The sequence below is a fragment of the Pecten maximus genome, chromosome 9 (genome assembly GCF_902652985.1).
Source record: "Pecten maximus chromosome 9, xPecMax1.1, whole genome shotgun sequence".
Classification (NCBI taxonomy): Eukaryota; Metazoa; Mollusca; class Bivalvia; order Pectinida; family Pectinidae; genus Pecten; species Pecten maximus.
The window spans coordinates 15,086,912-15,099,569 of record NC_047023.1 but is presented as its reverse complement, the minus strand read 5'-3'; the positions used below and the strand labels follow the sequence as shown (position 1 = coordinate 15,099,569).

General features: G+C 33.8%; 1 protein-coding gene across 1 annotated transcript in view; it reads left to right on the top strand.

Annotated features, from left to right (window-relative positions):
• The window catches only part of LOC117333868, a 33,191-nt gene extending 24,381 nt beyond the window's left edge, over positions 1-8,810 (top strand). The window contains 3 exon segments of the mRNA XM_033893286.1: positions 2,572-2,665; positions 5,456-5,466; positions 5,468-8,810. Of these exon segments, the coding sequence (XP_033749177.1) occupies positions 2,572-2,665; positions 5,456-5,466; positions 5,468-6,130 (768 nt within the window). The 3' untranslated portion in view covers positions 6,131-8,810.
• Positions 8,811-12,658: the final 3,848 nt, after the last annotated feature.

Here is a 12,658-nt window from a genome sequence, read left to right as displayed (position 1 = left end):
TTACCATTACAAGGATGGGCGTTTTAGAACTGACCATCACAAAGGGAAGAAAGCTGTACTCCCCCTCCATATCTCATACACATGTTACCTGGTACAAAGGTAGACAAACCAACCTGGGTCAGATTACAACCATTAAACTATAAAAAGCCTCCATTGACCATTTTTACCCCTATTGGATGCTGATCATCTGTATCTGGACAAAGGTCACTTAATATACAGTATAAACCAAGGTCAACTTGGAGCATGAACACTTAAAGCAGATAAAAAGTTTGTAATATACTCTTTGAATTTGTTTATTTTAGGCTGATTATTTGTTAAATAGTGGGCTAAGTGTATTGCCCTATCAACAATTTGGGTTATTTGGAGGCAGGGATCTCCTTGTAGTAGCTGGTGACTACCATCATGGAGCAACATACAACTATAAGCCTAGTACATGCTTTACAGAGCACTCAGGGTCACCAATCTTGCCCAAGAACACAAACATTATTTTAATTTTCAGAGGAACTACATGCCTGACCTCAGTCCTTCCCCTGAGGTAGTGTTAGGATGCTCGGCCTATATACCTACCGAGCTATCCCTCTGTCACATTATTTCTAGTACCAGTGGCTAATTAACATCAGGTGGTTATAAAGAAAATGTTTTGATGACTAATGTATTTGCCGGTAAGAAATATTCTCATTGAATAATTTATCAATCTATATGAGTTGGAAGTTAAATTAGTCATGCAGTGGTGTTTTGAGGAGGTGTAGCTATAGACTTTGCTTTGCTTGCATTCAACCATACAAAAATAAAATTGAGATGCAAAGGGGAAGGGGGAAATCTTAAAACGTGCAGCAATTTATTAATGTCTGAAGGTTGATTTACTCTTCTGAAGAAAGCATTAAATATTCTGTACATATAAATATGTACCTGTTGTTCCTAGTAATTGACAGGTAAAGATCGAGTCTGTTATTTTTTACCATACTGTTATTTAATTACCCTGATCTTACACCTGTTAATAAGCCCGCCAAGGTCTATTACAGCTCAGTAAAAATCCTAACAAATATTTCATTGTCCTGTAATGTCCTACTTTTTTGTCAAAGTTTGTGTGGAGGCTTGACTGGGCTTATTATGGGATGGATATATGATGTGTTAATTTCCGTTGTTTTCCTTTTATGCTCTTTTGATTTTGTTGCTGACCTACTTATTGTTTAGGTAAATTGTGAGAGGAAATTTATGGGGTGGAATTATTACCACACAGTTCACATATATACCTGGTGAAGCAAGTTTTCAGAATTTACTTGAATAGAAATGTATTTCATGTGCATAATTATTTCTATCTTGATGCAGTCATGTGCATTTTTTGTGATACAATCATGGACTAGATAATTTTATTGTTACAAATAATGTGTTTTTGCTATAAACCTTGACACTAATGTTCAAGTTCTACAAGCCTTCAGCTTTTCATTTAGTTCATATAGGCCATGCGACAACCATTCCCTATCTTTATCATTAAAGAGATCTTTTTTTAGAAGAAAAAAATACAATGGATAAAGGAATACATAAGTTTTATTGAAACTCATTTACATATCATAACCTTCACAACATTACTGATAGGAAGTTTGACCTCTAAAGTATAAAATGACATTATATATCTAGAGGAGAAATTATGAGCTGGCAAATTTTGACAGAAAATAGATCTTGTATCCAGAGGATATATCATTATGTTAATGAGATTTCAATGTACACAAAGGGAGGCGAGTTTATTTCAGTATAAGATGACACTCCTCGACTGTGTATATATATATGAATAGGGTATTGGGTGCAAACTTCCTGAGGCTGACTAGCTGACCTTTAGATGTAATTGGTTTAAATTCATGGTATATATCCTCTCCTATCGATTTATAGGCTGAGAAGATAAAATGCTTGCTGCAGGGGACACTGCAGCTTACCCGAGATCTACAGTCTCTTGTCTGCTTGATTGAACTTTGATTTAAACAAATTCTCATTGTACAAATATATTTTTGTTTAAATTGATTTTTGGTTTATGGCATATTATATATATATATATGTATATATGGAACTTAATGAAGAGCAACACATCTAATAATGGATAAAACTGCTGGATATCATAAATCATTTACCTACATCATAATAATGAATAATTCATTATAAGGCTTTTTCTCACTGGTTTGGGATGGGGCCTTTTTCTCTCATTTTGGGAAGAAAATTGGTGAACTGGGAAAGAATTTTTCAGGAGTATAAACTGCAAATTTTGGGAATTTGACTTAAATATCAAATAATTTCAGTTGGAAATAGAGCCAATTAACAGCCCCAAAAACCCTCAGAAAAAGACCTGCAGTACCAATAGTGATGATAAATATTGATTGCGAATTTGGTACATGTTTAATGATAAAAACACTTTATTTGAGATATATTAAGAAAATGCAACTGCTTATCGATAGTAGTATTTCGCATTTATTTCCGGATGCAAGAATTCATACCTAGGTGCAGGTTTTATTCTGGACTGAATCAGCCAAAGCTGACCTTTATCTGACCTCTGTATTGATGGAATTGGTTTTATTTTGACAGGGATCAGTGAACCAGAGACACCTGAAGCTGTCGATTTTGGTCATGTGTCCAGAGGGTCCATATTGCCTGTGTTCAACCAAGTGGAGAAGTCCAGGTAAGACCATCAACAACATTCAAGGGTAGACCTGGCTAAAACTGATACACGTACATCAGTTTAATGTCATCATGTTATTTGTGATAGATCTAGAATGCAAGACAAATACTGTATATTTACATAGCAGGCCCTTTTTTAGTCTCAATTTAGATTTAGTCTGATGGGATGTTAATTCATAATATAGATAAATATATGGAGTGAAGTTTTTTCCTTGAGACTGGTAATTACCAAATCGACCATCTTTTGTGTTGACTATTAAGCTTAAGTTGGTGGGATTTCCAGTTCCTATAATGACTGTGACAGAGTGACTATAAAGTGGGTGATTATGTAATGAACACACAAAGGATGTCAAGCTGTGTTATAATACAATGTAAAGTGGTCAAATACCTGGGTAAAAGGCTGTCTATATATAGTACATTCCTTTATACCCGTGTCGTTGTTATGTAGCTCAATATACACACATGTATTTACCGTAAAATATTACATTGTGACGTATAGGGAGAAAAGTAAATGTAAAATCAATGATTTACCTGTAAATAACAACAGATGTTTACTCAGAGACAAAGTTACCTGTACTGGCAGGTAGTAGCTTATTCTAGTAGTTCCTTTGTAGTCTATGTACCTATAACATTAACAGAAACACAGATCCAGTTACCCTTGTAAAGGTATAAAAATCTCTTGTAAAATTAGAAACCATAAATACAACCTTTATAAAACTATTTACAGCCACTTGTTGTGTTATAAAGTGACTGCAGACATAAGCCACCTGTTGTAAACCGATAGATCAGTTTTTGATCTGTATACCTCTACAACAGGTGATACAGTATACTTTAATCTCCCAGAAATATCGACATTTTGATTGTCAGGGACAACATGCTTAAGTCCTGAATCACCTATATAAACCTCCTACTCGTGGGACTGTAATTTGATTGACCATCCATCAAATGTAAACTAATTGACCAGTTTTTGTTCTCGACCTCCCCATAGATGATAACTTTTAATCTCCCACTAAGATGGTCACTGCGATTGTCAGTGACAACATGCTTGAGTCCTGAATCACCTATTTAAACCTCCTACTTTCGATTGGGATTGGATCGATGGTGGTACTGTAATTTGATTGACCATACACCAACTGTAAAGTAATTGACCTCAGTTAAAATTGGTTCTTGACATATAGGACATATATAATAATGGCCATGAGGCTGTATAATGGACATGAGGCTGTATAATGGACATGAGGCTGTACTATGTAATATACATGACCAACAAAGCCAGTGGTAGTTCAGACCTTTGTGTGGTTTGGTCGGTCATTTTGTTTACCAGGTGCTGGTACCACCTGCTTACTGGCCAGTACTTATTTACTCTAGGGGACGGTGATAGGTACCTGTCTACTCACAAGTAGACTGATATATATGTACACAGTTTGGATGGTCATTTTGTTGGTCAGGTTCTGAATCACTTACTTCCTGGTGTGTACTTTTAATTATCTACTCCCGAGGACAGGTAGACAGTACTATATGTAATTTAGGTGTGTCATAGAATACACAAGTTAGCCATTGTTTGACTGTCCAGTAAATGTTAGATGTACAGAGATACACAGTGCAGTATTCCTATACCTGTAGGCTAATTCCTCTACCTGCAGGCATATATATGGTATATATCTTTGTGTGAATGCAGGCACCAATGTATCATGTAAATTCGTTAGATTTTATGATTGAGTTCACAGGAACTTGAATAGACGTACTGCACATCATTAAAAATAAATACGGGAAACTGAAACTCATAGAATTTCTGTTATTTCAAACAAAAAATTACAGAAGGCAATATATCAGATGCTACTGTGAATGCCCTTTATATAGTGTGATGTAGGTACTGGCTAGACTTGTATTTTTATCATGTTTGATTAAGTGTGTCAACTTCGACAAGATAGATCTAGATCAAACAATACTTTATCAATTTTAATGAGTTACACCTTACAACTTCAGTTAATTGTTTTAAATCCAGAAAAATATTTTTTTTCCTTTCAAAACATAAGCTGAATATATAATCTGATCTGCTGTACATTTAATGGCCAATATTCCAAAGGGACAATTTTGTCAATTTCTTGAAGTTCATTTTTTCTCTTCAATCCTTAATTGTCAATTTTGATTTTTTATAGGTATTCCTAAATAAAATGCATCATTATTAGTCATATCACAAAGAATTTTTTTTTTTCATTTTCAGAAAAATATTTAGAAAGTGAAAATAAGTTGCTGTACATATTTCATACTGTTGAAAAATACCAAGAATGTAAAACAAAAAGAAGACATTTTATGATCAGTGTGCTTTAGAGTGAATGTTGTGTAACCAGTTTATTTTTACAATTACTGTTCCACTGAATCAAGTAGGCCAGAAGTACATTCCTCCTGTATATCGTATGATAAAGGTTGTTATTAATGTAGAGGGAAATGAAAAAAAGCCATAATTTATAGCCAAATTAGTGATGATTAATGACATTTTGTTTAGTACACTAGACATAAATGACATCTGTAAAACTAGGTAGTACACACAGGTAACTTACCACGCAAAACTCACATGTGCATATTTGAAATAACAACTGTTACACATTTGATTTAGTAATATTTGAAAAGAAATTTGAAAAAGTCATAAAATGGCATCCATATGTTTGTCAGTCAGTTGTTTAAGATTTGCCACTTGCTTTAGTAGATATTTATAATTCATTAGAACTCTGGTAACTATGTTGGTCTGTTGTGATGAATTTTAAGTGGCACCTTTTCTTATTTTTTTCAGACAAGTTTGACTTTCAAACTTCACTACTACGGTGATGATGAGACGTGGGGTCAGCGCATCAAGTGGGCAGCACGAGACTTCCTGGATATTGACCATATCATAATGAACAGTACTGGCCATCAGTACTACTTCAAACACGACACAAAAACACCTCTTCAGGACCTATGTATCGGGCTCTGTGTCAAATACCTGGTCCGATGGAATGATGAAACTTTGCCATGGAAACGTGAAGGTTCACGACCTCTTTCACTACATGACCTTGAACCCGACCTTAGTTTTGGTTATAATAGCTCTGAATCCCTTCCAAACAAATCATGTGCTGCAAATCCACTGGAATGTCACATGGAATCTCTTCCTTCATTTTTAGAATCTCAGAACTTGGCTCTGTTTTACGAAATTGAGTCCAAAGTGTCCGTTACCAAGGTGATAGGATTACAGAACGATACTGCTAAGTCACGTTTAGCACGTAAGGGAAGTGGCAGTAGTTATGGAAGTTTCCATGGTGGTGGTGACCGCTACATCAAGAATGAGAAAAGACGGAGCATCAAGAAAAAGAGTGCAATAGAAAGTAAAATTGACAGTGATGGAGATGACTTTACTTCAGGGTTTGTTGATGATTTCGCAGGGTGTTCAGAAACACGAACTGGCTCCTACATCGAGTCATACATTGATTGACACAGAACATGTATATATATATAATGTGCACAGTGAACTTACACAGCTGATCCAATATGAGAGGATCCTCATGTGCTCGTTATTATCACCCATACCATTACTCCCATTCATCATCATAGTAATATAGAACATCTATAATATATTGATTTACAAATCTGTATTGGTAATACGCCAGTTTTATATTCTACCATTTAGAAATGAAAGTCTTTTATAGACACGCAAATGATGGTTGTATTGACTAAATAGGTTTAAGACCATTTTCTTTTGTCCATTTACTTACGACCTTGACCTTATATGCTGTACAGTTTGGTGTACAGTATTTTTCCTGTGATAATTAATCTTGGGATTATTTAATAATTTTACAAATGAGAACCAGTTTGATAGTGAAATTTTAACTCTGTGTGTTAAAAATGTCGAGACCAATGTAGTTTTGTTTAATACCCATTAACTGTGGTAATGGACAGAATGGATTTCATACAGTGCTATATTTTTATGTTTTATTGAGAAAATTATACAATTTTGGGCAGTGATATCTGTACATAAACAAACACTCTTCTGTCAATATCACAGTCATCCACTTTGGGTTTTAATTTCGTGAAAATCTAACATCTGCCGCTGGGCCTAGGCCATGCAGTGACTAACAATCACTTTAGGTTGATAATAAACAGAAATTAATAAAAAGCAACATGAAATAATTTGAACCAATTACTGGTAATAGATTATGAATGGTGTAAACAATTAATTCTCCATTATAATCAACCATATCATATTAACACTAAAAGATTGTAGTTCAAAAGGACTAGAGCTCTATTTTATAGAGCTGAAGCAGCAGATGTGTAGATTCTGTAAATTTTACATGAAAATTCAATTTGAGTCCATTTTGTGCCTGCGCCACTTGTTGTCAGTTTAAACAGATTTGAGACTGTTTCTATGTATTTTCATGTGGTAATTTGTATTTACCTGGTGTGCGACAGACAAGCATGTCAAACAAGAGGTCCCATTATGTGCATGATGTTTGTCCTGGTAGGATCTACAAACACAAAAAAACACAATATACTTTTTAGCAATTAATCAACATTTTACAACAAATGCAATCTTCAGCAGATTTTAAATGAAGCAATAATTCATGAATTATATCTGTGTATGATATTAAAACACAACACGTTATGATAATACTGAGTTGTGGCCACGCGGTTACGACGGTCACCTGTAAATACACGTGATAAATGTATGTTACATGTTTTAGCTGCAATGTTGTCTCATTAAGGAGATGTGTATATATACTGACTTAGCCATGCTTTTAGCATTTAAAAGATAATCAGACCAATGTGATAACTAGTTTCAGTGCATATCCTTTTAGCAATATCTGTTTTGTTTCCAAAGTGAACAACATTTTTGAGGGGAAGCTCGAGTTGACTGGTCATAGTGTTAACAAGCTTAAGGGGTAGCATAAAATATAGGTACCACTCTTGAAACTTAATTTTAATAATTCAGATATATTAATTCAGTTGTTCTATTTTTATATTTACTGGCAATCTTTATAGCAAATTAAAGACAATATTTGAATAATTTATAGTGGACACTGAATATATAATTTATGTTTATGTAATGGAAACCATGCTTTGATGTTGGGATGTGAATTGCTGAGCTGTCCTAGGAGGTATATATATACCAAGTAGATTGTATAACTTATGTGGCCCTGAGCTGACACATTGATGCATGGTGTAATTTATATAAACGTACATCAGTGTATCCATAAACGGTTTGTACCGTTAAAAATAGCTCTCAGATGTCCACAACTGAAAACATAGACCTAGGTCTAAAGTAATGCTGTATTTTTTCTCTTTTCTACCTACAAGTGAATGTAAAACACAATTGCCTTATTGAAACAAATTGTCCATAAAATTTCAAAAAAAAAAAATTTAGCTTTTATATTTTTTGTACTGGTGAAAAAAATAGAGATTAGTCAACAGAGGATTAATTATTTATTGTGATTGAGGTATACTGAATGTTAATATGTCTATGTTATATAAACATGTGTATCACTGTTAAATGTTATTACTTACATCATTGAAGTCAGTATTTTTATATATCATCCTGGCTGTTTCATGAAACCTCAAACACGTGTTCATATTGTTCAAAATTATTATTACACAAAAACCTGCTGTTGAAATTTAGATAATGAATTTTATTTTCAAACCTGGTTATTTGTATGAATAACTCTATTATTTGTCCATGTTATTTAATTGAATTATCCATTCTTGACAGATTTTTTGTGGTGTCTCATCTTTCAATGTCTGTGATATGTGTAAAAGAAAATCAGAAATATTTCATACACAGTATATACAGTTTTAGACATTTATTAAAAGGTCAAAAGGTATATGAATGTATGAAATTCAGTCTCTGACCTTTTAATTACATACCCTGTGTGTATGACTGTTGACATACAACCAGCACTTTCGTATTGAAATACTCACATACTGTTACAGTATTAAAGTATAATACTGTGTATGAAATATGTCTGTTGTACACTGTTGGTATAATTTGTTTTCCTTGTATAAGGTACAAATGAAATGGATATCATATTTCGGGAGTCACCTACAAATAAATCTGTCATAAACAATGGATTCGTGTTAAAACTTTATATGAACAAAAATAAAAAGTGTATATTCTTAAAACATGTTTGTGTAGTTTTCTTGTTTTACTCTTGGTCTGTTGTATTATGAAAATCTTTCCCCAATGAACTAAAAGCGTTAGTGTATATAATATCAGTCTTGTATGGAATACATATATTTGTAGTTTGGACATGATTGGAAATTTTGAAGCAGTAAATATTATTTACATTTACAGAAATCAAAATTACTGTAGTATTTAACAGGTAATTAATACACGAATTGTGTTTATTATTACTCTTTGATCTATCAAAACAGTCTGTCCAGATAAGTGGTTTAATTATTATACACTACATGTAAAAATATTATCAAAATTATTTATTGGCCTACTGCACAATAACATTTCCATTGCAAAACCACGTTCTGGTTATTATCCTTATCGAAATGTTTTGTGCCAAATAAATGAGTAGAGGTTACACAACAAGTGGTTTTTGGATATGGAATTTATTTGGAATTATTTTTCAAAAGTTACAAAAGACACAAGCTTTAGCGAGTGTCTTTTGTAAGTTTTAAAAAATAAATTATGAGTGTGAAATAAATTCCATATCCAAATATCAAGAGTCGTGTGACCTGTTTCTACCACAATAATATCGGCTTGAATCAAAGGGAAACGTGGCCAAGTCTTATTTCACGTATGCAAATAAGGTGTACAGGTGACGGCCGGTGATGTAATGTCATTTGATTATTGATGACGTCAATAACAATTGCAGCTAGGGTCAAAGTTCGAATTCTTGACCTATCAAAAGACCAGAAAGTTATATTCCACTAGTGGAATATAACATATATATATCCAACAGTCGGCACATTTATACAATGACTTGAGAGTGGAATAACACAGTGTATTGTGGTAGTAACAGAATTAAAGCCCTTTGTTTTGGTGTCTGTCTCCTGTAGACCATCATCTACAATTGCAATATTTGGTATGGACTATTTGTATATGTAGTTACCAATTCAGATGGTAAAGTTTCCAAACTGCAATGGGATTTTAGGCTAAATTTATAGAGTTAGGGTCCCCTTACACACTGTCATTGCCTCATGGAATATTGGAGATTCAAACACTGAAAATGACATTTAAGGAAAACTTGGATAGAGCTGTGGTTTCATCTACTGTGTCGACTCTTCATGGAACAGTGGAGTATAAAATACTGAAATGACATCTTGGGCTTATTTGATTGAGTTATGGTCCTGTGTACACTGTCATTAACTCAAGATTTTTAGTTATAGAGTTATGGCCCTTTGTTTACTTTCATCACCTCTCTGGATGATAAGGTATAGAGTTATGGCCCTTGTATACTATCATCACCTCTCTGGATGAGTAGGTTTAGAGTTATGGCCCCTTCTATACTGTCATCACATCTGCGGATGATTAGGGATGGAGTTATGGCCCCTTGTACACTGTCATCCCATTTAGGGATAATTAAGGATAGAGTTATGGCCCCTTGTACACTGGTCTCTTTTGGGATGGTTACGTTTAGAGTTATGGCCCTTTGTTTACTATCATAACCTCCTGGGGATGGTTAGGTATAGAGTTATGGCCCCTTGAACACTGTCGTCTCTTTTGGGATGGTTAGGTATAGAGTTATGGCCCTTCGTTTACTATCATCAGATCCTGGGGATGGTTAGGTATAGAGTTATGGCCCCTTGAACACTCGTCTCTTTTGGGAGGGTTAGGTATAGAGTTATGGCCTGTTGGTTACTAACATCACCTCCTGGGATGGTTAGATATAGAGCTATGGCCCCTTGTATCCTGCGATCACCTCTCATGATTGTTATAGAGTTATGGCCCTTTGAACATGTACTGCTTTCTCCATTTTTGGGTGGTGGATGGAGTGTCCAGTATTGAAAAAGTATATCACACCAACTTTGCTTGTAAATTCAGAAATACTGAAATGACATCTGAAGCAGCAGGTGCCCTTTGTTCACTGGCTATACCACTTGGATGTAGCGACCAGAAACAGCAGAATTGTTTCTAAATTGGAGCATTTGGAATAATTCTCTTTAATTTTTATTTTGGTGAAGGCATTGATGATAACTGAAATAAATGAATAACTTTTGCATGAAATCCAGATTTTTGACTAAAAGAATGTGATATCATGATGCACTCTTAAGCATTAAGAATACCGGATTAAGTAGAATTTGGACTGTAATGTTTATTCTTAGAAAAAAGTGATAAGTGCAATTGTATTAGTTTGATGTGAAATGGTAATATTAGTTGTACATCTTACTCCATGTGAATGTTTATTTTTCATTTCCAACTTATATCCGAATTTATTTCCAGTTTTCATTGAACATGTTAAATTGCCTTGGTTGAAGTAATTATTCACTTATGTTATGATATGTTATATAGAGCATCACTACAATGATTAGAGCTGGTCTACATTTCTGTAATTTGTTTTTCTGAGAAAATGTTTATACTATTACAATGAATAGAATATTTTGAAAATTGACAGGGAAAAAAAAGGAATATAATAATAAAAAAAAAAAAAGGAAGAAAATTAATATATGTGTAATAGAAATAAAAACATCAATAATGTGTAATAGAAATAAAAACATCAATGTCTGATTAAAATGTTGATTAAGTTAATTAAGTTAAAATTGAACTCAAAATTTTCCAGGATTATATACAAATACATTCATGAGGCAGGATTTTAAAAGTGTTCCAGTTTTCAAAATTTAACATGTCTTGAAATGCATGCTTTGGGTACCAGCTCTGAGAATCGTGTAGTATATACCATTCTATGTAATTTTTTTACAAAGCAATATTTTGCCATGTCATTATTGATTAAATTTTTTAAAATTACACTGAATCATTGGTTGTGCTTTAACTCAAGTTTTAATCCCTTGCTTCAATAAAATAATAAGTAACACCGGTATATGTATTGACACTAGAAGAATCTGTGAAACTGATGGATTATGCTCTGTGAAAAGCAACTGCAATTCGATTTTGCAGGCATGCACATTGTCCATGGGTCTAAAGTGAATCGGAAATGTTAGTCAAACTTGAGTAAAATGATATTTCATACACTGCTCCCCTATAATACCCAACGTAGGTAAAGGGGCATAACTGCCATAAAATAGGCAAATCAAAAGAATACATCAGTGAAAGTTTGGATAAAAACTGACAAGATTTTATGCACAGCTGGACAACCTGATTCCATTATAACTTCATTGGGGCTGGTGTTACAAAATTTGGTGGTATTTCTACACAGGATATATCAGCCTGAATTACTATCCTGGACAAAGAATTTGAATTGACCTCATCATCAATGTGACCTCATAAAGTACATAAATGTAGTTCATGATGCACTACCATTTCTATCTTATATATTACCCATAAAACTTTAAAAAATAAAAATAGTGATCTTACACAACAATGGATCTGACCTTTGATCTTTGTTACTTTAACCATGGGCATACAGACCTGAACCGTATATGACACATCGTCTGAATTTCCTACATTTATTATACTCCTCAAAAATCAATGACTTTCCTTCAGTGAATAAGAAGAAGTATTTCGGATAAGCAGACAGAAAAACCAACATTTTTTAGTTACCATGATGGTGTTTTTTGTACATATGTTTCATCCAATACATGAGCACCAAATATTTCAAGAGACAAAAGAGAGGGCATTATAGCTCAGCGTCAGACTACCCCTGGTAATACAACCTCGGATAAAGATCCAAGGTGTTTGGTTTAATCCCTACCAGGGTAGTTTGTTTCTCAGGAAGCCGCAATCACAGATAGTGATGATGATGTTCTGTGTCATTACGTTCTTAGGCACAACATTTTTACCATCATTGCTCTGTGACTTGCCTCCAGTAATTGTTCTTCAATGAGGTAGCCACTGTCAATCTTC